Genomic DNA, 24,823 nt, shown 5'->3' with positions numbered 1-24,823 from the left:
AAAAACAGGAAGCGGAAGGCACGTCAAGACTCGATTCCGCTTTTACAGCTTTGCCCGTTTGCGTTGTACTACTGGATGGCAGCGGTTAGCCAACCTTGCTTGTTTTTAAAAAGCTGACGCCATGGAAAGCTACCAGGAGATTCCAGGGATATAAATTAGACACTGTAGTAGAAAAACATTCTGGAAACAGGTATTCCATCTTTTGCCAAAATCAGTATGTGAATTGTTTCTATGACGTTACTAGCAATTTGACCTGGATTGGAGTGTGAACATCTGGGAATAGCTTTGTATTGTGGGCACCAATGGTATTTATTCAACAATAAATCACCAATGACTTTACTGGAATTCCGCAGGTTCCCTGGAAGCATGCAGGGATTGAAACACTGGGATAGTTTTATCTTGTTCTTTAGCTCCCCCCCCCCCCCTTTCAGTAAATAAATTGGCCTTCCCTGATTAGTGTCCTTGTCATCTGTAAGTTTCCAATTTTTATGATTTCCCAGATAACCCTACCATTGTTCACGCTGGCATGACATTTCAGAGTTCTGACCATATAATTACTCATCTCTGGTCTTTAAAGGAAGCTATTTCTTTTAACACTTTTCAAGGGAAACTGATTGGGGAATGCTGATTTAAAATACGGTATTCACATGCTGCATTAAAAGCTATAGCTGGTTTTAACCATGAGTACTGAACAATGCTTATGTCCAAGCTAGCCCATGACAGTCTGGTTTAGAGTGGGCCTCTCAAGCTGCTTACAGACCACATAGAGCAGGGGTCCCCAACCCCTGGTCCATGGACCGGTACCAGCCGCAGCATGCCAGCAAGGGGTCTGCACAAACAAGCAAAGCCCCATCCATGGGATGCAGGCAGCACACAAAACCACGCATTCTCCGGTCTGTGGAAAAACCTTTCTCCACAGAACCGGTCCCTGGTGCCCAAAAGGTTGGGGATCTCTGACATAGAGTACTCCAAATACTTTTTTGCCCTGCAACATTTTAGGCACTGCAGACATTACCCAGTACCTTCCTAAATATATCTTGCAAAAAATATTACATATCCAGTAATAAAATGAAATACTGGTGTTTCACTTAATGTAAAACTAGCAGCTAAGTAGCCAAAGTAAAATGTTTTCAGTAGTGCTTCACTATGAAGTTTATTTAACACATTTGTTTAATGGTATAATCAGATTCATTTCTGACTCACAAGTAACTTTTGTGTCAATGTTTAAAAAAAGCTTCAGTTTTGGGGCCCTTAAGTTAGAGAACTTATCCCCATAAGTATTACAACTTTACTTTGAGTGTCCTGATTCAGAGTTGTATATCAATTCAGTCAATGATTTGCAAGGGAATTTTTATTCAACTGATGCCTCCTATTCTTTATTTCTCCAAAGTAAAATATCATTGGTAATCTTTGCTTGGCTTGATGAGAACTGTAGTCCAACATGTAAGGAAGACAGTACTGAGTGCCACATCTCTCCTTTCAAAATGACTTTTTCAATTAACTTTCATTATTACCTGAATATGTACGGTATGTGCCATCCCAATGGTACATACCAGACCACCCTTTTGATAATTACATTTTTAACCAAGCGAGTTGTCAAAACACAATCAGTTTAATTTCTGGTTTTATGCATATGGTCTACCAAACATTACACTTATTCTAAATGGGCAGTTTCATTTTAAAACAGAATAAATTACTCAAATTCCACATGTCATTTGAAGTTTCCTTTGCTGCTGCTTTGTACTACAATATTTCAGTATAAGCATACACCTGAATAATATTTAAAACTGCATCTGTCTTGTATTCAGGCTTCAGATAGAAATATTTATGATGCAATCTTAGGACTATCTACTCTAAACTACATTGATTTTAATATTTTCCAGGTATGTATTATTAGGAGGTAAGCCTTTTTTCATAATTCAGTTGTCAAAGTAGCACAATTGCAGATTTTTAATTATGACATACTTTAAAAATCAGATTATTCTATTTTAATAGATTGAATTACCGTTTGAAAGCATACTTGGAAACTATGTACAGAAATGAGTAGAGTGTCTTTTTAAAAATAAATCTTGGAAAGTTAATCATCATTAAGTTTGACAGCATTGTTTATTAATATTATAAATCAGGAGCAACACTTTAATATATATATATTTCTTATATTATGAATAATTTCCAGTGGGTTCAATGAGACTTGCTTCTAGACAAGTATAAATAGGATTGTGGTCTAAATTACTTTTATTATATACTAGCCAAAAAATAAACTAAATAAAGAAGTGATTTCAATCATCTAAAAAAATTCTGATACTCAAATACAAAATATTTTTACTAGGAAGCTCACAGAATCCAGTGAGATTCATTTCTGAATAAACATGGGATTGCATTTTAGACTTAAATGGATATGTTTCAATGCTTGATTTTTATTTTGTTTGCTGTTATAAAATACAATAGGTTCATTTGTGAAAGTACTGTTATAATGAATTCATGATTTTATACAGCTACCATTCATTAAATGGAATTTGCATAAGAAAATATCTTTTTAAACCCTCTTAGAATGCTGTTATTTTTGTGTGTGTGTGTGCAGCAGGAAGAGTTTGTTAAGAGCAGCAAAATGTTCTAATCTTGGACATTTAATGGCAAACAGAATAAATTAGCATTCATTTTGAAGAAACATAGATATTAAGCTGAATGGCCTTAATTGTGCATTCACCCTTATTTGGCACTAACTGACTATATGGGTTATAAAATGAATTGCATTTGAACTGGATAATGATAACAGCTCTTTATAGTGTATTTATTAAATAAATCAATAATTTATTTTAATTATTTTAAACTTATAGTAAGTGAAATACCCACTACTTTGGCTACTTTGGCATTCAGTGAGCCGTACACATACTGTCATACGATTAATACTAGCTTATGCAGGTAATCCTCGACTTATAGCAGTTCATTTAGTGACCTTTGAAGTTACAATGACACTGAAAAAAGTGACTTATGATTGGTTTTCACACAACCATTGCAGCATCCTTATAGTCATGTGATCAAAATTTAGATACTTAGCAACTGAGTCATATTTATGATGGCTGCAGTGTCCGGAATTATGTGAGTCCCTTTTGTGACCTTCTGATAAGCAAAGTTAATGGATAAGCCAGATTAACTTAACAACTGTTCTACTAACTTAACAGCTGCAGTGATTCACTTAACAACTGTGGCAGGAAAGGTCATAAAATGGGACAAAATCTTATAAATGTCTCACTTAGCAACAAAACTTTTGGGCTCAATTGTGGCCATAAGTCAAGGACTATCTGTATTTTTATATTGGCAGGTCTTAGAGCCAAACATTTTATTGTGATGCATTGCATTTGTTTTTACAATTTTATACATAATGCCCTATAATCTCTTGTGAACGACTCTAGATACTGTATTTTTTAAAAAATGAAGTAAATTGAATTCTGTGCTGCATCTTCAGAAATAATCTTGATCATGATATCAGTGATTTCATACCATTAGAATTTTTTTCAAATACTCTTTTTTTGAGCTAATACTTTCACTATCATTGCAGGTCTTTTATTTCCATTCGCTCCACTGCAGATTTGAGTCAGTTTCAAATGCTACATTTTATGGACATTGTCATGTATTCATAAATTTCATTATGACTGAAGTTTGCTAACATTGCCCAATTACCAAAATAATAATCCATATAACAGTAAAGCAAACAGAGCTGAAATATTTCCTTATTTATTGGAAGCATGTCTCATTGACTAAACTGGGGTTTATTTCCGATTAGATATAAATAGGATGGGAATATTTGACTTTGTGTTACAGTGAAAAATCATTTTGAATAAATACACACAATTGCATCAACAGTTTAGAGGAAAAAAGTCCCACTTATCTCAGTTGAAACTGTTTCTAATCAAACATTGGACAGATTTAAATAAAGAAATGGTGACAAGCATACGCTTGTCTCTTTTTGATGTCAAGTAATATCCAGATTTTCCACACTTAAACATATACAGTACAAGCTAGATCTATAAAAAATGTATCAGCTTCAAGTGTATGCATTCTGTGTTTCAGCCAAACAACCATTCAGGCCCTTTTCCTGGATGCCTCCCCCCCCCCCCGCTTTATTTACTATTTTGATAAACAATCCCCTGCTGATCTCCTTATTTGACTGCTGCTTCATTGCAAGATAATGGGGTTCAAAAGAGAATGGAGAAGAGGGCCTCTTCTCTGTCCTATTTCTCTTCAGTGGCTGGAGAAGTTAGATGAGCAAAAGGTATATATCAGTGGAAAACCTCTTCTCTTTCTTCTCCCCACCCTGCTTCATCTGTCATCAATAGCAAGAGAACGAGGGTACAAACAAGGCAGAGCATAGCTTTTTTGGTACCAGCTCTCTTACTCTGAATCTCATGGATCAGATAACCAACCTTCTATCAACTAGAACTTCTATCAGATGCTGAAATGAATGATAATCTTCACCTCATTCTTCCCCCCATGTCTTATGCAGACAGAGCCCTATTCTGCTTCCTTGGCAAGACAGAATAGAGTTTGGAAATGCAATCAACACTTCTTTGTGTCAATATACTTTCCTGCCAACTCTCACACTGGATAACAAACAGACTTCAGTGCTGCCATGAGAAGACCCCAGGATACCCCTATTATTATCAGCATGTTTGTTATTCCCCATCAGTTCATTTAAGGATGCAATTATTGACTGTACACACTGATCTACTGTGTCAAAAGGAGGACTTGACTGTCCCCAGTCCTTTTCCAGCACTAGAACCAATACTTTATAATATCCAAGAAAATATACGATTTTTGGCAAATGTTTTAAGTCATTACTTCTTGTGGCAGATCAGGCTAACAATCTAAGTTCTAACAATAAGTGCCCTGCTAGGCCAAATTTTAAATAGAAATATATGTAAAAGACATCTGTTAATGCAATTTATGACTTTAAAAGATGCAACTCTTCACCCTCCAAACACCAAACTCACCCACTCTAATATTGTGGAAGAAATACTAGTCTGTAAATATGTAAACATAGTAGTTAAATATTAATTTGTTGAGTAAAGAAATAATGAAGCTGCTTTAAACTGAAGAACTCACAGGTCCCTAAATGCACATGTTGCCATCGGGAATCAACCTCGAAACAAAAGGGCATTTTCACTATTTATCCCACTTAAGCCTACATTCAGAAGTTTCTTTGAAGAGTTTTTCATTGGGGAGTATCCTAATTTATATCTTTCCACTGGTAAAAGGGTCACTTTAAACTACGTCAGTGGTTCTCAACCTTTTTAATGCCGCGACCCCCAACCGGTTGTAAGTCGAGGACTACTCAACTGGTGCAGCACCGTTTGCAGAATGGGATTTTTGGTGGGCTCAGCAGGGCAGAGACAGCCTGGACAATTCCTATTGGCTTTTGAAAGCCAATAGAATTAGACTCTATTCAAGAGAGTCTATTCTATTGGCTTTCAAAAGCCAATAGAATAAAAGGGAGTAGCACAGCTAAGGAAAAGGGGAAAAAAATGGTGGACTGCATTGTTTGGCGACCCCTGTGAAATAGTCGTTCGACCCCAAATGGGGTCCCGACCCACAGGTTGAGAACCACTGAACTACCTGAACGGCCTGCCAGTTTTTGCCCTTACCTGAACGGAGGGCAAGTGAAACTCTTGTGGCTTTGGGAATTAATACTGAGCGTGCATGAAAACTCCGCATGCTCAATTGCCTGGGCTGGGTGGGTTTGGCGTTTTTTGTTTCCTTGGCCCCTCCCTTTTTTTCGCATTGCTCCTATATTTTTTATTTTTGCTGAACGGATTCTTCCAGAAAAGCAGGTAGCCGAGGAGGTCACGGAAGAATAGCGGGACGATAAAAGTTAGTAGCGGATATTAGCACTATGCTTGTGGCCCTTGTTGCAAGGAGGAGGCGCGTTCACATGGCTGGAAGCAGAGGAATGGCTAGTTGACGGGCGTGCGCCATCTTCCGGCTGGGTGTTAGTAAAACGCTTAAAGAAGCAGAAGGTGAGATTTTTTTTTTTTTTTAAAAAAAGACCACAGTGAAGGCCTGGCGTTGTCTGTTATTTCAGCATCTGGATATCTGAAGAGTGGTTTCTTTCAGAGCTGCGCCTACGCTTCTTCTCTTTCTCTAATATTGCTTGCTTCCCTTCTCCAGAAGGTTAGCTTTGTTCCTCTTTTTTCCAAAAGAGGAAAAATAGTAGTAATTTTGGCGTAAGGGGCCAGCTCTCCTAAGCTGATACTCCTGAGTGGCATCTTTTTAGGGGATGTGTTTTACGAACCACAGCAGTTTATAGGCATATCCCTTCTTTGTTAAGTGCTAGATTCCAGATCTGACAGTTTATTGTTTTATGTAGACCCACACTAGATAGAGGCTGCAAAAATTCTGATCGCCACAAAATGGCAGCAACAGGATACAGATTTGAATACTTTGCTATCAGCTACTGATAGTCTTAATTTTATGATTAGTGTTTGGAGCGTTTTTGGCTCAGAATTTTAAAAATAAATAAATTCAAATACTCACTTGGGATTCCAGGAACAAAGTTTTATCGAGATTAAAACTTTTGCAAAAGTTAGAAGTCTTAGTCTCTCACAGGAGATCAAGCCACAACAATAATTGTTAAAATCACATTTTTATACCCTTTTCACTATGCTGGTTTTCCCCCACCCCTATCACACTCAAGCCCACCTACTCCCCCACCCGATAAGCTAATCCGAAGCGCCTATATATAATAAATTTTGTTCATACCCTCCAGGAAAAAGGCTTCTTGCACCTGTTGTACCTGCATCATTTAACCGTTTAACCATGACCTTTAGCTTAGCATAAGCTCTATCTTTATTTTTGTGTTTCCTCTGCTTGCAGTTATGTTCTGTTAACTTACTTACATAAACCACATCAGCTTATCTTGCATGTGCCAAAGCCCCTAAAGTTGAAAGCCTAAGTTACTCCATTTTATAAACTCACTCCTTAAATTTTAGTTAAGATTATTAAGATTAAATGTCATTAAACAATTTCTAATATATACATATACATGTATGTGTATATGTATATGTATAGTAATACCATCATTCTCTCTTCCAAATCATTGTGGAAGGAAGTTACAGCAGCTCCATCCTCTTTTGCTTCAGGGGTACCTCTTTTTTGGACTATCCACTTGAAAGATGTTTCATTCAAGCTCTATTTTTTTCTTGGTTATAGAGAGAAACATGAACTGGATGCCACCGCTAGAGAATCTGACCCATTTATATAGTGCTTGCAGGCAGCTGCATTCCCTAGCTTACCGAAAACAGTGGAAGTTTGTCCTGTCCTCTGCCTATCCTATGTGCCCCATTCAGCTGTACCCGCTGCTCTGGCATCCAGACACCACCTCACAATTCAGGCTTTTCACCACCAAGGAGGTAATTAATAGTTATTTTATTCTTACTCTGAAGGATTTTTGTGTGTCACTAGCTAAGAAATAAAAGACAATGTTGTTTATAGAGGGATGCAGTAGAGGTAAATATAAATATTGTAAACTTTCCAAACAATTGCATGCATGCTTTTTGTCCAGTTGGCCTTGAAAAGAAAGAGCAACCTGTCCAAAATGCATCAGTGCAGAACAACCAATTGATTCCATTATTTACTTTTTGTAAATGTTTTGAATTGTAATTAAGAGGAAGAATTCTGAGTTCACTTGATGCTGTGCCCTTTTCAAACATTTGTGTTCTATTCAGTGAACGTGTGTCAACTGCCTAGGAGAATATGTGGGCTTCCCTAGAAGTTTTAATTGGGAATCATTTTTTCAAGCTTCAGTCAGCTTTGGTAATAAATTAACAATTGGAGAAAAAGAGGAATTAGCACAACTTCATTGTCAGAAACCCAGACAAGCAACCTTAGTATTTGAGAGAGACAAAAGGTTGAAATGTGGTTGACAAAGCACATCACATATGCTTACAGAGCTTTTCCCTCAGGAGTAGGGGATATGCTTTTATATGCCTATTTAGAACTTACATTACAAATTTCATTTGTTCCATACACCAGAATCACAGGAAATTATGCCATTTTTTGTAGTCATATTTAGAGTGAATTTCAGGGGCCAGAAAATTGATGAGAATCCAGATTCGTGAAGCTCATGAGATTCATGAGAATCCAGCCATTTTGCTTAAGACTAAGTGTATTGTGGAAACTCAGAAAATGAGTTAACCCAGTGACTAAATATATTGTTCTTAATCTCTGTTATAGAGAGAGAAATTGGGCAAAGTGAAACTGAAACCTGTACAGATGAAAGCAAAGAAACAAGAGATTGAGATAAGGCGCCAAATGACTGTGGAGGAACTTGCAAAAGTGATGCATAAGGATATAGGTGAGCCGGTTCCTTCAAAAAATGCATGGAAATTACAAAAGGAGCAATTCCTGATCTTCCTTTCAACTGATTAATATCCTTGTGTTGCAGCTTCATTTTTGAATCCCACATATATAATTTAAAAGGCAGGGGCATATACTACACAAAAAGACCATAGAACACTGGCAGTCCACAATTTTAGAAAAATCTCTGATTTCTTCTTTCGTCCAGATCGTAGTGTCTGATTTTTGTGTACAAATACACATAATTCAGATTAACCACAGCCCCTTCATTTCCTTTTTGTATTTATCGCTCATATCTTGTGAATTACTGCCTGATAAACGGATCTGGCCTAGTATGCTATCTGAGACTGTGCTCATGCACAGAATTTAGTATACAATTTATTCTAGTTCTTCAGTTGACTCCCTTTAGTCTTTTTTCATTGCATAAAATATATTTTAAATATATGATAATGATAACAGCATTGAAATCTGACAAAGGATCGAAGTATTTGAGAACTTGACACTGGAAATTACATGACAATCATTTTCTCCAATTAGTGCTGCTATATCACAGACCTCTTTCTTGGTTGGATCATTCCTCAATGACTGTTATGTTTTTATACTCAGATCATGTATATGAAGCTCTGCTGAACACAGACATAGATTTAGATTCACTAGAACCAGATTCAGTCTTGGAAGTAAATTGGATCAAAGACATCATTAAAAAATCTGGCATGCAGTACAAATGGGCTGAACTGAAAGTAGAAAAAGAAAAAGAAAATAAAGATGTGGTGAGAAGGTAACATCTATGCTTAAGTGATTTTTTTTATTACTGGGTTTAAGCATAACTTGTATAATATATGTATTATATTAATATATGTGACCCATTGTATGTCAAGTGCAGAAAATGATGGGCCCATGAAGACTGAGTTTTGTTACCATCAATCAATGCCTAAAGTCCAGTTTTATCTAGACATACTCCTGTGCAAGCTATGATCTATAATACAATTAAACCCTTTAAAGGCAGCATTCTATTCCACATAGCCTATCACTAGGAAGCATGTGCAGGGTACTGTTTTTCTCAAAGCCACAATTTAATTTTCAGATAAAAGTAAATCATGAAAATATTGATGGGAACATGTAATTAGTAACAAATAATATTTCTAATGTATATTTATTTGAATTATACTAATGTTCACTGTGAAAGTATGTTCAGTATTTAATTATCTTGCATGGGACTTGCATCCTTTTAGCTATGTTATCAACTCCATCTTCTCATCCCATCCATTTCTATTTCATGTATTTGTTTTACAATTTCACCTCCAATGTGTTTCTTTTACATTGATCACTCACTTTTGTATTCAATCCACTTTAATTCCATATCCATTTTTCACTCCATTCCCACTGCATTTAACTTTTTATGTATCTCCAACATACCTAATTGTTGTTTCTATATAACAGCAAAGCAAACACACTTATATGAAGCCATTTAAACTTCTTTAGGAAACATTCTTTCCCTTCATCAGACCATAATACTACTACAACCTTTCTGCTATCTTAAAATTTCTCCATCCATATCCCCATCTTCAGTAAACATTGTATCACACTAGATAAATGCATCTACTTATTCCTCCTTTTTGCCATTTATATATAACTTGCATTGTTCACTCAGCTTTCCTTGTTAATGCATTCATGTTTCAGATCCATATTTATACTATCTGTGTAATATTTTATCTGAACAACATATTTAATATCACCACAGCCATTCCATATATATTTATCCATAAGCACATGAAATAACCATAGGACAACACACATTTTTGCTCATTGTTGAATGTTAAGTATTCCATTTATTTTCAAATGTGTTACTCCTTTATATATTGTTCTTACTTTATTTGGTAACCAAACTTCAATCTCATGTTTACGTAAAGCTGATTTACTTTATCAGAATGTTTCTCTAAATACACAAATGTGCTCTAAACATATTTTCTCACGTTCATATATTTTTAGTGGCCTGCCAAAAATCATAAATGTACAAATAAACTGCATAACATCTGAATATTGTTCATATCACCTTTAAAATATTTCAGTCAGGATTTTGCCAAACATTTTCCCAAGCAGTTATAAAAAACTAATTATCCCTGTATTTTGCATGCACTTTTTCTGCTTTTTATTTGTATGCAAAATGAAGCTACTTCTGTTTAGAGAGAAGGAAAATAGGAACCCAAAGTACGTCAATGCCTAAAAGAATTTTTCTGACTTCTACTAATATTAAACATTTTATTGCATGTTGATATGAAATAAAAGAATTCATATAACCTTTTCAGTATTTCACATACTTAATATATTTTATAGTAATCTTTAAAGCAGCTATAGATAATATGTATGTATGTATGAATCAATTTGTTTATATCCACCTTTATTATTTTTACAAATAATTCAAGATGGCGGACATATCCAACACACCTTCCTCCTCCTATTTTGTCCACAACAACAACCCTGTGAGGTGGGTTGGGCTGAGAGAGAATAACTGGCCTAAAATCACTAGCTGGTTTTCACACCTAAGGAGGGACTAGAATTGAGAGTCTCCCAGTTTCTAATTTGATACTTTTAATTTCTAGACCAATGTGGCTCTGTTTCCCTACCGCCTGAGAAATGCTGAAAGAAGATGAACTATGAAAGAAAATCATTTTATTTTCACAAAGTTTGAACTTTGAACTGATGATTTTATAAAACATGCTAATTTATTTAGGTGTTAAGAACTGATTGATCCTGTAGAAACTACTATAACTTGCTGTCGGCAACAAAACAAGTTGCTCATTGGAGAAGTGGTAAAACACCTTCTTTCCTTGCAAAAGGTCTTATATGACACAGATTTCCCTGAATTCCTGGAGAACCACTTCCAGTGGTGATACTGCAGAGAGTTATGGTTCAATGGCTTAATTTGCTCATGTACAACTTCTGAATTCTATTCCTGAGTTTAAATAGAACTCATTACAACAATTCTGTTTGCAGTTAACGGTTTTATATAAATAAATTGCAACCCTCATGAGGGTTTCCCAGTATCCTGAAAGTGCAGCTCAAACCTCTGGTGACAAAAAGGCAGCATTCTCTGACCATTTTTCATGGATAGTGCAATTGGGGGTGAGAGTTTGCTTTCCAAAATTTATCTAGAAGTTATCCGTTAAAGTGCTCTTTTCAAACACTCCAAAAATACCCAAAATTTTCAGTTTTCCTTCTTGTTGGCAATACAACGTATTGTTCACTGAAAGGTTAGGAGGCCAAACCTTCACAGGTTCCCTATTTATAATTTAACCATGAAAACATGTTTCTTCTTATATAGAAAGAGTACACTCTAGTTCCAAGCTGTTGGTTGTTACAAAAAATTGAAATACAGAGATCAGGAATTTTAAGAGCTTTGTTAAATGTAGAATACAAAAGATAAAAAGGGCTTATTTCATTTAAAATTGAATGTGTTACTATTGGTTACAGGCCTCTTCAAAATGCAGCTTTATTAACCCCCAGACCTCCAATTATTACTGTATTGGGCCATGTTGATCATGGAAAAACTACATTACTTGATAGCCTGCGAAATACTAATGTGGCAGCAATGGAAGTAGGAAATATAACACAGCATATTGGTGCCTTTCTTGGTATGATTTATTTTATTCTTGTTTTTGGGTGAGGGGTAGAAATTCTGTTGCTTTCTAAATGATGGGGGACTTCCTCTCCCATTATTTCTCATTGATCATGTCAAGTAGATAAACATTACTGCTGCATTGATTTTATCTTGTGAATCTAAAAATAACCTAAATATTTTAAATCAGTACATCTGGATTGTACTTTATAATGTTGTCAACTTTTCATCTGCAATAGTCATTATTATATCAAAATTGTATTACCATAAAATGATAATACAATTTTGATAACAAAAGATAAGAGCTGTGGTGGCACAGTGGTTGTAATGCAGTGTTGCAGACTAATTCTGCTACTGCCAGGGGTTCGATACTCACCAGCTCAAGGTTAATTCAGCCTTCTATCCTTCCAAGGTCAGTAAAACGAGGATTCAGATTGTTGGGGGCAATATGCTGACTCTGTAAACCGCTTAGAGAAGGCTGTAAAACACTGTGAAGTGGTATATAAGTCTAAGTGCTATTGCTATTATGACAATGTAGTTCTTGCTGAAGGCCAACTCATAAATTCATAGCAAATATTCATATATAAAGACTCTGAATTCTTTGTTGTGCAATCAGCTGTTGTGTAAGAAGTTTGTATTTCTATTCCTGTGTGCAGTACAGTCTAATTCAATTGTCATGCCTGGGTGCCTTTTGCCAGTTTCAACTTAGAGCTAAATTCAGGCTTAACTACATGGAGGTTTACTGCCAACTCTAGGTGTGAAATCTGACAAAAGTCATCTCTCCTGCCCTTGGAGTAAAGTTGCCTCAAGAACTCAAGTTTCAAGTCTTAGCTAAGTCGTTCAAACTTTCTCAGTCTGGTCTCAACAGCAACTAAATACATGTTATCTTGTCTATTTTCTGATGTCAAAAACAGAACCGATGTCAGAATCCAATTATATTTCATCTCTAGTTATCAACTAAAGAAAACCCCACTTCTGCCTTCCCTGGATTCTGTCATATGATGAAGGGAAGGGGGTGAACAAAGGGGCTTTATGGCTCTCACTTCAGTATACTTCAAAGGGACTGAATGTGGATAGCACCAAAAGGCCTAATCATAACAAAGGGGGCTATTACCTTTCATGTAGTTTTCTCTGAAGTCTCCATCCAGCCGGCAGTAAGGAAAAGGGGGTGGGAATGTAATGCCTGAGACTGTTGCTGGAAGTAGGGGGTGATTGGGTGGGGCTACTGAGAAACCCCTTAAAACCTTGAATGGGAGAGCTTGGACCCCAAGTCCTGTCTAGAACGCCTGCAACCATTTTCTCTTAATAAAGGATGCCTGTTGGAAGAATTATTCCAAGAGTTCTGTCTTCTTAAGATGCAAAGTGGGGTGGGTCCTTACATCCTAATTAGTTTCATTGCTGAACCAATTATAGATTATAGAGCAGGAGCCTCTCTAAGTCCTGTTTTGGACTTAAGACTTAGAGAGGTGCATTGGACACCTATCATTTTCAACCTTGCTTATTGAGAAAATTGTTGTCCAACATAACTGGGGGATGCCACTTCGGCAAAAGGTAGCATATAACAGAGAACTGAAGATAAACTTCAAGTATCAGAAGTAAAGCCCCAAGTAAAGCATTGTTTTGCCAAAAGAATTAATAGCTGAATATGGACTATAGAAAAGTGACCATCAATTTTAGGCAATTTCTCTGTTTAGAGTTTTACTTATATGAGGAATTGTTGCAAATCTCATGGAAGCAGTTGTTCAGTGTGTTCTGTGAAAATGATGTGAGAAGTATTAAATACAGAATATACTGTATATGTTTCCATTTGTTTTTGCAGTGCAGTTGCCTTCTGGGGAGAAGGTAACATTCTTGGATACTCCTGGCCATGCTGCCTTTTCAGCCATGAGGGCAAGAGGTACACATATCACTGATATTGTTGTACTGGTGATAGCTGCCGATGATGGTGTGATGGAGCAAACTATGGAATCCATTCAACATGCTAAAAATGCTAACGGTATTCATGGATTTTGTTCTTCTTTGGGGAGTTGAGGGAGGAGATAAATACTACTGTTGACATATTACTGTTACTAAGTATCTTACTATTTGATGAGTTGTTATTCATCTGGAACAAATTACATATGTATGTAAAACTTGTCCTTTCTCATTTTTTCCTCTCTCAGTTCCAATCATCGTTGCCATCAATAAGTGTGACAAAGCTGAAGCTGATCCTGAAAAAATAAAGAAACAACTGCTGGCTCACAATATTGTTTGTGAAGACTATGGAGGAGATGTTCAGGCTGTTCCTATCTCTGCGTTAAAGGTAATGCAAATCAATTTCATTGCCATCCCTAAGCTAAATCTGTATCACATTGTTTATTTGCAGTATTTGATTTTTCCAAGGTCACATGACACAACATTGGGCAGAGTTTTTAGGAGAGAAGATCCTTCAGAAAAGCAGTCCTTTCTCAGAACTGAGCAGGAAAACTTCCTAATGAGGAAAAGATACTTTATTCTGCTATTTATTCCTAGATATTGATCTTGAAAGATGTGATGAAAGAGGGTGTACTCAGCCACCAGTGTATCCTAGATTTTAAGTCAATGGATCTTCAGTAAATCTTCCATGCATACTGAATTACTTAGAATGACCAATAAATCCTACCTTTTCTGAATTACTTTTGACTTTTCTGACCTAGAGCCATAACCTGATGAACTTAAAAGAGGCAATTGTAACTCTTGCTGAGGTAATGGAACTGAAGGCAGATAGCACAGGTCTCGTGGAAGGTATTATAATAGAGTCTCGCACAGATAAAGGAAAAGGGTGAGCATGCATCTTTCATTCCATTTCATTCTTGGCTGGGAGTTCCTCTAAAATTTCCAGTAGTGCAATTAAATAACAATGCATAGTAAACTAAAATTTAAAAACAGTCCTTTTGTAAATAAAATTAAACTTTTTTTATTTAAAGCATGTAATTTTACATAGAAGAGATTTCTTCTAGAAAACCTGTTTCCTTGGATTTAACTCTCCCATAGCATTCCAATAATGTATTAGTGTGAAATTTGCCTTATTGAAAAGCTATTGTGATCAATTCCCATAGATTCCATCTATAGCACACACTGGGCTTCTTGCTACACCTGGATTGGGGGTAGGGAGACACATTAATGAAAACAGTGAATGGAAAGACAGCCTGCAGCAAAGCAAAGGATCAGAATTCAACATCATATTAATTGCCAAGGTCTTTGAACTGCCCAGGCATTCATAGAATAATTGCAGCCCAACACTTTGGAAAAGTATCAACCTCTTCTCCCCACCCACCCACCCCCCAAAAAAAGTTAAGCTAAAAATAAGGTGAGTGGATGGGGCTAGAAAAGGTAACAAAAAGCATTTTTCACAAATTTACTTGTAAAAGCATTTGGTGATTCCAAAATCCTAAAATCATCCTAGTGACCATTTTATGGAGAACAAGCTTTTCTCTGACAGCCATTTTGAAAAAGAATCCCCAAGTCCCGAGTGCTTATAGGATTCAGGATGGAATAAGAATCAGAGAGAATCAATGAAATGCATTTGCCTAAGAACCTTGGCCTAGTCCTTATCTCCATGTAAACATATTAGCAAAATGTTTCTAAAGATAATTTGGGTGAAAAAAAAACAACAAATATATTATTCTGATCTGTTTTATGTGTCAAAGTAGATTTTAAACTGAAAAAAAAATACAGATGTATTATAGTATAAAGCTCTATAAAGAGGCTTACACATTAAAACATACCATTAATTGTGAATATCAAATCAAATGCCATTTTCCTTTTTATTTGCCTTCCATCTGACCCCAGTCCAGTAACCACTGCCATTATCCAAAGAGGCACTCTGAGAAAGGGTTGTATTTTGGTTGCTGGAGAAACCTGGGCCAAAGTGCGACTGATGCTTGATGAAAATGGCAAAACAATGGAAAATGCTTCCCCTGGTGTGCCCACAGAGATTGTGGGGTGGAAGGAGGTCCCAGCAGCAGGAGAAGAAATCCTTGAAGTTGAATCTGAGGTAAAAACATTTTTTGTTTTAGTATTCAAATATAATGTTCCTAAAATTGTCTTTATTCAGTGTTTAGCCAAAGTTTCATCCAAGATGCACCAGAAAAAGTTCTGCAGAAATAAAATAAGGAACATGTTTTTTCAACATATGGAAATAGTTTAATTCAAGTAGGAAAGCCTTTTATCTACTCCAGGTGGCATTTGCTTAAAACTGGGCCAATATTTTAATACCTCTGTTGATGATTCATTTAGTTGAGAAATATAAGATTGGTTCAGTTTTAATTTATGATTATTCACCAGTAGTTATGTCTTGGTTTGGATAAAAAAAAATCCCTACTAGGGGGAAATGACATTTTAATGTTATTGTTGTTGATGTTTTTTCATTGTTGTATAGTATGCCGCTCAGAGTCACTTTCCATGAGATGGGTGGTAATATAAATTTGATAAATAAATAAAGTGGATTTTTTTCAAATTAAAAGAGAGTCAACTAATTTGAGGATAGTCTAGGGATGTATTTAAATTGTTTGGGGGGATAAGCTAATAGCATGCCTCTATGGAAAAAGATGCATAAATTACAATATAGACATTTATGTGCATAAATTATAATACAGAAATTCTAAGTTCTATATAAAATATTGAATTATACAAAAGTCATTTTTCCAGTGCCGAAGATGGTCAGGCATATTTGGATGTTATTCAAATGGTAGAAAAATAAAATGTACTTTTACACTTTTATGAGAATTTGATACTTTGGAGTACAGGTAGACCTTGCTTACTGACTGCTTTGTTCAGCAATTGTTTGAAGTTACCACAGTGCTGAAAAAGAAACTTTATGACCAATGCCTACTTTTGTGACTTTTGAAGCATCACTCAGTCATGTGATCACCATTATAGTCAGTATGGGTTGTCCTGTGCTTCACTTGATTTTTGCTCCCTCCTTTTAGAGCAGAGAGATTGTAGAGGAAGGAATTACAAAAGAGTAAGCAATCACACAATGCGGAATATACATTGGAAGGAATCTGATGGCCCTGGCAATCCTAAGAGCACTCAGGGCTGGGAGCCATGAGCACACTATGCAACAGCAATGATAGAGGACAAGTTATGTTGGTAAATTGACTGGTTAATTAATTTTGTTCTGCCAAGCAAAGGGCACGTGAAGTTGTTGAATGGAGAATCTATGTGAAAAAGCAGGAAAAAATAAAGAAAGATCAAGAAATTATAGAAGAGAAGCAAAAGGCTTATAACGAAGACTACAGGAAGAAGCGAGAGGGTCTCATGAACTTGAGCTGGAGAGAGAGAGTATATGTAATAAAGAAGAGCCAAAAGGAGTCCATGACTAGGCAATCTGAAAAAGATATTCAGAGTGACAAAAACATGTTGCCTCTCATTATCAAAGGTATAATCATTTTTCTGTTGCTTATTTTTGTGCTCTGCTCTACACTCCTGTTTGAGTTTTTAAACCTAAACCCCAGCATTCGTCTCTAGGCCCACTGAAGGAGTCCAGACTATGGACTTTCAATCACAAATTTAACACAACATTAAAAGCAGCTTCTGGGAAGTATTTCTATAATTGGATCAGAATTAAAAGCCTTTGTTGCTGAATCCCACCACATTAAATTTATAAACACACTTTCCCAATACAATAGTATAAAGTTCCTATGTTATGTGACTTGCTTGAGTATGATTTTTCTTCTTTCCACTGAAATTAACTAAGTTTCTTGTTTCACCAAGGTGATGTCGATGGCTCTGTAGAAACCATTTTGAATATTCTGAAAACCTATGATGCTGACGAAGAATGTGTATTAGATGTGATTCATTGTGGGATTGGGGATATTAGTGAAAATGATATAAAACTAGCAGAATCATTCCAAGGTAAGGAGTTGTGATCTGAGGTTATCAATTTATTTGTTGAAATAATTAGAACTAATGGTTTGTTCTTTAGTTTAATTAATTAAATTAGGTTGTTGTTAGTTGCGAAGTCGTGTCCGACCCATCGTGACTCCATGGACACTGTTCCTCCAGGCCTTCCTGTCCTCTACCATCTTCTGGTGTCCATTTAAGCTCACACCTACTGCTTCAGTGACTCCATCCAGCCACCTCATTCTCTGTCGTCCCATTCTTCTATTGCCCTCAATATTTCCCAGCATTAGGCTCTTCTCCAGTGAGTCCTTCCTTCTCATTAGGTGACGAAAGTATTTGAGTTTCAACTTCAGCAACTGGCCTTCTAAAGAGCAGTTGGGGTTGAGCTCTTCTAAGACTGACCGGTTTGGACACCTTGCAGTCCAAGGGATTAGCAGGAGTCTTCTCCATAGTTCAAAGGCCTCAATTCTTTGGCGCTCAGCCTTTCTTATGGTCCAACTTTCACAGCCATACATTGCAACTGGGAAAACCATGGCCTTGATTATACATACTTTTGTTGGCAGGGTGATGTCTCTGCTTTAAATAAATTAGGTAATCAGTCATAAATCCATAGAGTGGCTTGCAGTTACTATGTGCACTTTCCTACTCCTTCACCCCTTAAAATTTAGTGTCAGCTTGATTGCAGTTATGTACGCATCTGATGTTACTTATAGGGTTGTATACAAGGCTCCTTTTCAGGAAACCGAATCAATGCTCCATATGAATTTCTGAGTGTAGGATAAGCTATTCATGAGAAGACTCCTGTGAGTCCCTTGGACTGCAAGGCATTCAAACCGGTCAGTCCTAGAAGAGATCAACCCCGACTGCTCTTTAGAAGGCCAGATCCTGAAGTTGAAACTCAAATACTTTGGCCACCTAATGAGAAGGAAGGACTCATTGGAGAAGGGCCTAATGCTGGGAAAGATTGAGGGTAATAGAAGAAGGAGACGACAAGAGAATGAGATGGCTGGATGGAGTCACTGAAGCAATAGGTGTGAACTTAAATGGACTCCAGAAAATGGTAGAGGACAGGAAGACCTGGAGGAACATTGTCCATGGGGTCGCGATGGGTCGGACACGACTTCGCAATTAACAACAACAACAACAAATGTCTATGATGGTGGAAAAGAAATTTGTTTAATATCACTTTTGAAATTGGCTTTCCTCAAAATTTTGTGTATTTTTTGCAACTTCATAATTTGTAAATTCATTATACAAATAAAGCAAAATGTCTAACTATAAGGACTGTGAAAGTAAGCTGGAAAGAATATATAATCCTCACACTTAACATTATGGCACAGTTTAACAAAAAATGTACCTAAAGAAACAAATGAACAATGGACAATGTAGATTGATTGATAGATAGATTAGGTGCCATCAAGTCAGTGGTGACTCTTAGTGACCACATAGATTATCTGCAGGAATATTGTTCCTAACCTGTTCTTTCATATCTTCCAGTGGTTTGTATAGCACTTCTCTAATTAAGGCAATCTACTTTGTCAGAGTTTGTCTTCTTCCTCGCTTTCTGTCCACCGATCCCAACATTCTAGACTTTTCCAGAGGGTTAGATCTTGCATAACATGTCCAAAGTAGGATAAATTGAACCTAATTATTTGTGCCTCAAACAAGAACTCTGGGTTGTTTTATATCCATTTGTTCTTTTTTCTCGGCCATCCATAATATTTCCAGAAGCCTTCTTCAAAACCAAAGTTTAAAAATATCAGTACTCTGTCTTGCTTTTTCAAAGTTGAGTTTTCAGTGCCACAAGGAATATCACAGCTTATATTATTATAATTTTTGTAGATATAGAAACATTCCAGTATCTGAATATTTTTTTTAAGGCGTTCATGGCTACAGTACAAAGTGTTAACCGAAGCATATTTCTTAATTGTGGTCCTTGATCATAAAAGGCAAAATTTATCCACCATTTCAATAAGTTCATTGTCATTTGTAAAGCTGCTTGCTATAACTGCTGTCATTAGTTTAGCCTTATATTTAATCTTAGTCCCACTTTTTACTGTACTGCTTATAATTACTAATGTTTCCAGTGCTCTGAGTTTTCAATTATCAGACTAGTGTTAACAGCATAGCAGACATGATTTTATTTATTCCTCTATCTTTAAACTAAATTCCTCTTCCAATCCAGCTTCCCCAATCTCTGTACAGGTAGTCCTCAAATTACGACAGTTCATTTAGCGATGATTCAAAGTTATGACACCTCCCCTCCCAAAGTACTTGAACAATTCCAAAATTATTAATGTTGCAGCAGCACGGCAGTTGATCACCCTTATGACCGACTGCAGAGATACTGCAACATTCCTCCTGCCTATTCTTACCTACCACCACTCCCAGGGGCCTAACAGGCATTGACCCTGCTATGCTAGCCCACCGGCTCCTCCCCATCCCATTGCTGATCACTCGCTCACTTACCTTTTAAAGATCCAGACTTCCAGAACAGGCTTACCGCTCTTCTCTCCTCAAGAGAGCTGTCTCCTCTCCAGCCTCTTTGCTGCAGGGTTTGTATGGCAGCGTGGTTTCTTTGCCTGCTCCTGGTGCTCCAAAAGCAGAGTGTGAGAGCAGAAGCAGACCTGGACAAGCACACCTTGCTCAGCTTGGTTAACTCACCGAGGCTGCCTGTGATGGACACCTGATCCACTTTTGGAGCACCGGGCAGCCTCAGTGAGTCTGAAGGAGCGCGAGACCATACCCCAAAGGCTTCTGTTCTCTGCACCAAAAGCTTTTGCAAAGGGATGGAAGGCTTCAAGCAGCAAGAAATCGCTCTCTCTAAGCTTTCCATCCCTTTTCAAAAACTTTTGGTGCGGAGAAATCTTTAGGGGTATGGTTTGCACTCCTTTTGCCCAGCAGTCCAAAAGCAGGTCAGGTATCCTGCACAGGCAGCCTTGGTGAGTCAACCAAGTTGAGCAGGCTGGGCTCCTCCCATGCTGTCTGTTCTCACAGCTCAGCTTTTGGAGCACTGGGAGCTGGCAAAGAAACTGCAGCAGAGAGCCTGGAGAGGAGACAGCTCATTTGATCATTGAGATATTCAAAAGGTAAGTGACACGGTGGGGCAGGATGGCGGGAGGAAGCATGAGATACCTGTCGGGAGAGGCCTTGGTTGGTCAGAAGCACTGGGTCCCCCATGGTCTTCCCCACCCCGAGATACCTCATGTGCACTTAACGACCTGTGTATTCGATTAGTAAATGCATTGGGTAAAGCAGGGAGGGATTACGTTCATTTAACGTGATCCAATTAACAAATCCTCAGGTTATGAATGTAATTGGCAGGCTCTATTACATTTGCAACTCAAGGATTACTTGTATACGTATTCCATCTTTAGGTTGAATAAAGGGAGAATATATGTCTCACTCCTTTGCCTGTTTTGCTAAATTCTGTCTATACTCTGGCTTCCTGACCTTTACTGTGTGTAGGTATTGCATGAGAACTATGAAATATTCTGGGATCCTATTTTCCTATACACATCTCATACTTTGACATAATAATGCAATTGAGTCAAGGAAGCCCATACTTTGTTTGTATTCCTTGACTTTCTTAATTATCCAGTACTCATTAGCAGTAAGGATTATATTCCTTGATTTTTTCTAAAACCAGTTTCAACTTCTACCATTTAGGGTTCTAATCTTCATTGGATGATGAATTTATGTACTTCAGTAATTGTCTAAAAAGCCAGTATTATTGCAGTTTTAGTTCATTTCCATGAAATCTGGCTGGTTACATATTAATCAGAAAATAACTTTGAAATAAACCGGTCAGTTATAAATAAGACCTGTTTGAAACTAGGATGTTGAACTTTCCAAAATTTATTTTAACAATGAGCCCTGATTAATTCGTGACAGTATCCGGGAGTGTATAAATTCAGTTTTTCAATCGGGATGTACAGGCTTACTGCTCAAGTTCAAATTTTGCTGCTTTGAGGCTTACTAGGGTGAATAAATCGTATCAATCCAGCAAATTCTTCCTTTTTCAACAAAATAGTTAAGCATATTGGTATTACAATACACCATGTCTGAACCAAGTCTCAGGATACCCAAACATGTCAGTAAATCTTTCAGCAACCAAAGCGTATTTCCCACTCTTAAAAATAGTTTGAAAGAATATACAAACAGGCATAAGTGAATTTGCCTGGATTTCAAAGTTTAGCTTTGGGAGGTAAAAACCTTTGTTGCACCCTTGTCTTGGGTACTTGGTACATTCTTAAGTTAATAAAAGAGAAGTAACAGTACTTTATATTTGTTCTGTTGTTAATTTGACAGGTATCATCTATGGATTCAATGTAAAGGCACATAAATCTATTCAGCAGATGGCTGCTAAAAAGAAAATAAAGGTGAAAATACACAATATCATCTACCGGCTTGTGGAGGATTTACAGGAAGAGCTCAGCAACACTTTGCCCTTTGGTGAAGAGGAACATGTGCTAGGTACTTCAGATATTACAGAAGTGAGCTTCTAGAAGTTATCTAGTTGATAACTGGGAGGGAGCAGAAATCTGGGCTTCATAAACTTTGCTGTGCTGGTAGCCTTCAGTTTTGTCTGCTGCTTGTAGAATTCACTTAGGTAAGGCTGCCTTCTAGGATCAGGACAGTTATTACAGGTTGAATACTGCTAGGGTACAAATATTTATGAAAGAAATAATGTAAGGTTATTTTTGATTATTGCACTAAAGGAAATAAATCACAATGTTGCAGATGTTTGTTTTTAAAAATTCAATTGTTCTAGACCAGGGGTGTCAAACTCAATTTCATTGAGGGCCACATCAGCATTGCGGTTGCCCTCGCGGGGCCGGGTGGGTGTAGCCTACTGGGTGGGCATGGTCAGCTCTACATCATTTGCGTCAAGGGTGCATGCACCCAGGGGGTGGGGCCGATGTGGCAGGGGCTGGTTCCTCGCTGTTTCCAGACAGCCTTGTGGAGCTAAGACTGAATGTGTTTCAGCATAGATGGCCACCACAAAATTATACATTGGCTCCCGGCAGGCCTGGGCTAGGGCCAAGGCAACAGGGGCCGTTCCTTCACTGTTTCCAGGATGGCTTCGCGGGCCACATTATACCACCTTGTGGGCTGTATCCGGCCCTCAGGCCTTGTGTTTGACATGTCTGTTCTAGACCTACGGTGGAGAAATCAAGCTGCATTTCAGTGGTGCAAATTTAACAGCAGATACGTTTCTGTGTTCCCAGACTTTTAAATAATTCTAGTTTTCCCTTGAAAAACCAAAAAACAAATTGTGTAAACCAGTGAAAATTTTGCTATGTGATACAACTAAAAGTACAAAATTGGGGTAATGGAAGATTTTAGCACAAGAGGCCAAGTGATTTGTTGGTTTAAGCTGGTTTTGAGAGTCTACATTTTAACCATTATGATTCTCGTGTTCCCTTTATTTCAGGAGAAGCTGCCGTTTTAGCAACCTTTGAGATTGATGTAGGAAAACATAAAGTTCCAGTGGCTGGCTGTAGAGTACAGAAAGGACAATTAAACAAAAAAATGAGCTTTAAATTAATTCGCAATGGAGAATGTATTTGGACAGGTGGGTAAAGTGCATATCTAACTAGATTTCATTTCCTTCATAGACAAAGTATAAATTTATGCCATTCTGTATGAATTCTATATGTAAAGAGCCACCCTTATAGCATAATCAACTCCCAATTTACTGACATTTCTAATAAATTATGCACCTTTACATGTACTGAAATTTTACTCATTGTTTTATTTAGGATGCTTATCGTCTCTGAAGCATCATAAGGAAGATATCGCAATTGCAAAGACTGGCATGGATTGTGGACTTAGTTTGAATAATAATCTGAAATTTGAAGTTGGAGATGAAATTGTTTGCTTTAGCACAAAGGAAGTTAAGCAGACAATTTCTTGGAACCCAGGATTTTAAATCAAGCTGACTAAAATATAGAAGGCAAGAAAACTTGAACCTTCATTCTGTATCAAACTGTAGAATTTTCTGGATAGTATCGTGCATTGTAAAATTGGCTACAGAAAATGGAAAAGTCTGCCATTTCAGGAGATGTATATTTTTATGTGTTATGAAATAACATTTTAAAACCTAAATGTTCACTACAAGGAAAACCAACACATTACATTTGTTAATGCAGTTGTTTCAACAATTATTAAAAAGTTTAGATGAGGTGTTTTGCTATCAAAATTCTGCATTTTCTATGGTACTCAAACCAATAACTATGGAATCAAGCACCTTTGTATGTTTAAATTACAGAAACTACCACACCCAACCCATTTTTGAACTTGTTTGAAACATGAGGGTGGCTGTCATTCCTCACACTATAATTTCAATGTAGTTATCCATCTTTGAGTGCAAATTGCTTTTGCAGATCAGCTTTATATTAAAATTAGAGTTGTAGGTAATTTTTAGGTAATTGTGCTTTTTTTATAACAATAACATTGCATGGAAATGAATAAGGAAAAACTATTAATAATCACATTTCAGTAACACTATAAACAAATGGTAATTCAATATTTCTGGAATGCAATTTTGCAGCCATGATAGTATAAAAGTATGATAATAAATGCAAGAAACCCCCCTTTTCCTAATGTGTAGTATAGAAGATAAGCAATTTATGATAGTAGGTAAAAGTACAGAAATCTTCTGTTAACACAACTTCTGCAAAAGGAACTAAAACTACTACCAAAACAGGCAACAAAATGCTAAAAGGACAAAACAAAAGTAGCATTAAAAACCATCAGCTATTGAAAAAACTGTTCTAGTTCTATAATTTTTAAAAAATCCAGTAATTAGAAGAGTCATTAAATTCAAGAATGGCTTTGCCTGAGCTACAGCTAGCAGATAACTTTATCCAAAATAAGGACATTTCCATAATATCCTCCCCACTGTTTTTCCCTTATGAGCACATCATGTTCCTACAACACAAACACAGGAACACTTTAAAAATATTTAGAATCCCTGCTTTATAC

General features: G+C 36.9%; 1 protein-coding gene across 3 annotated transcripts; it reads left to right on the top strand.

The window, feature by feature from the left end:
- Window positions 1-49: 49 nt before the first annotated feature.
- On the top strand, window positions 50-24,256 carry MTIF2 (mitochondrial translational initiation factor 2). 3 transcript variants are annotated; one of them, XM_039344354.1, is made up of 16 exons: window positions 50-190; window positions 1,809-1,883; window positions 5,821-6,014; window positions 7,207-7,406; window positions 8,230-8,350; window positions 8,959-9,130; window positions 11,824-11,984; window positions 13,788-13,964; window positions 14,131-14,270; window positions 14,644-14,768; window positions 15,779-15,983; window positions 17,117-17,369; window positions 17,705-17,845; window positions 22,145-22,309; window positions 23,271-23,411; window positions 23,599-24,256. In XM_039344354.1, exons 4-16 carry the CDS (start codon window positions 7,215-7,217, stop codon window positions 23,766-23,768), a joined length of 2,163 nt encoding a protein of 720 aa, XP_039200288.1. In that variant the 5' UTR covers window positions 50-190; window positions 1,809-1,883; window positions 5,821-6,014; window positions 7,207-7,214; the 3' UTR covers window positions 23,769-24,256. The 3 variants fall into 3 exon arrangements, with proteins under 3 accessions (XP_039200288.1, XP_039200287.1, XP_039200289.1); XM_039344353.1 differs by lacking the exon at window positions 5,821-6,014; XM_039344355.1 differs by lacking the exons at window positions 50-190; window positions 1,809-1,883; window positions 5,821-6,014; window positions 8,230-8,350 and having other exon boundaries at window positions 7,273-7,406.
- Window positions 24,257-24,823: the final 567 nt, after the last annotated feature.

Source organism: Crotalus tigris, unplaced genomic scaffold (genome assembly GCF_016545835.1).
Source record: "Crotalus tigris isolate CLP2741 ecotype Arizona unplaced genomic scaffold, ASM1654583v1 scf7180000017903.3850313, whole genome shotgun sequence".
Taxonomy (NCBI): domain Eukaryota; kingdom Metazoa; phylum Chordata; class Lepidosauria; order Squamata; family Viperidae; genus Crotalus; species Crotalus tigris.
The sequence above is the reverse complement of the archived record's forward strand: the minus strand, read 5'-3'. Positions and strand labels throughout refer to the sequence as shown.

What these genes read in the sequence shown, in the direction of transcription:
- MTIF2 (XM_039344353.1), top strand. Translation starts at nt 7,215, where the DNA reads ATGAACTGGATGCCACCGCTAGAGAATCTGACCCATTTATATAGTGCT. An exon ending in ACATGCTAAAAATGCTAACG is followed by an intron (nt 13,965 to 14,130) that starts GTATTCATGGAT and finishes TTCCTCTCTCAG; the next exon opens with TTCCAATCATCGTTGCCATC. An exon ending in TGGAGAATGTATTTGGACAG is followed by an intron (nt 23,412 to 23,598) that starts GTGGGTAAAGTG and finishes TGTTTTATTTAG; the next exon opens with GATGCTTATCGTCTCTGAAG.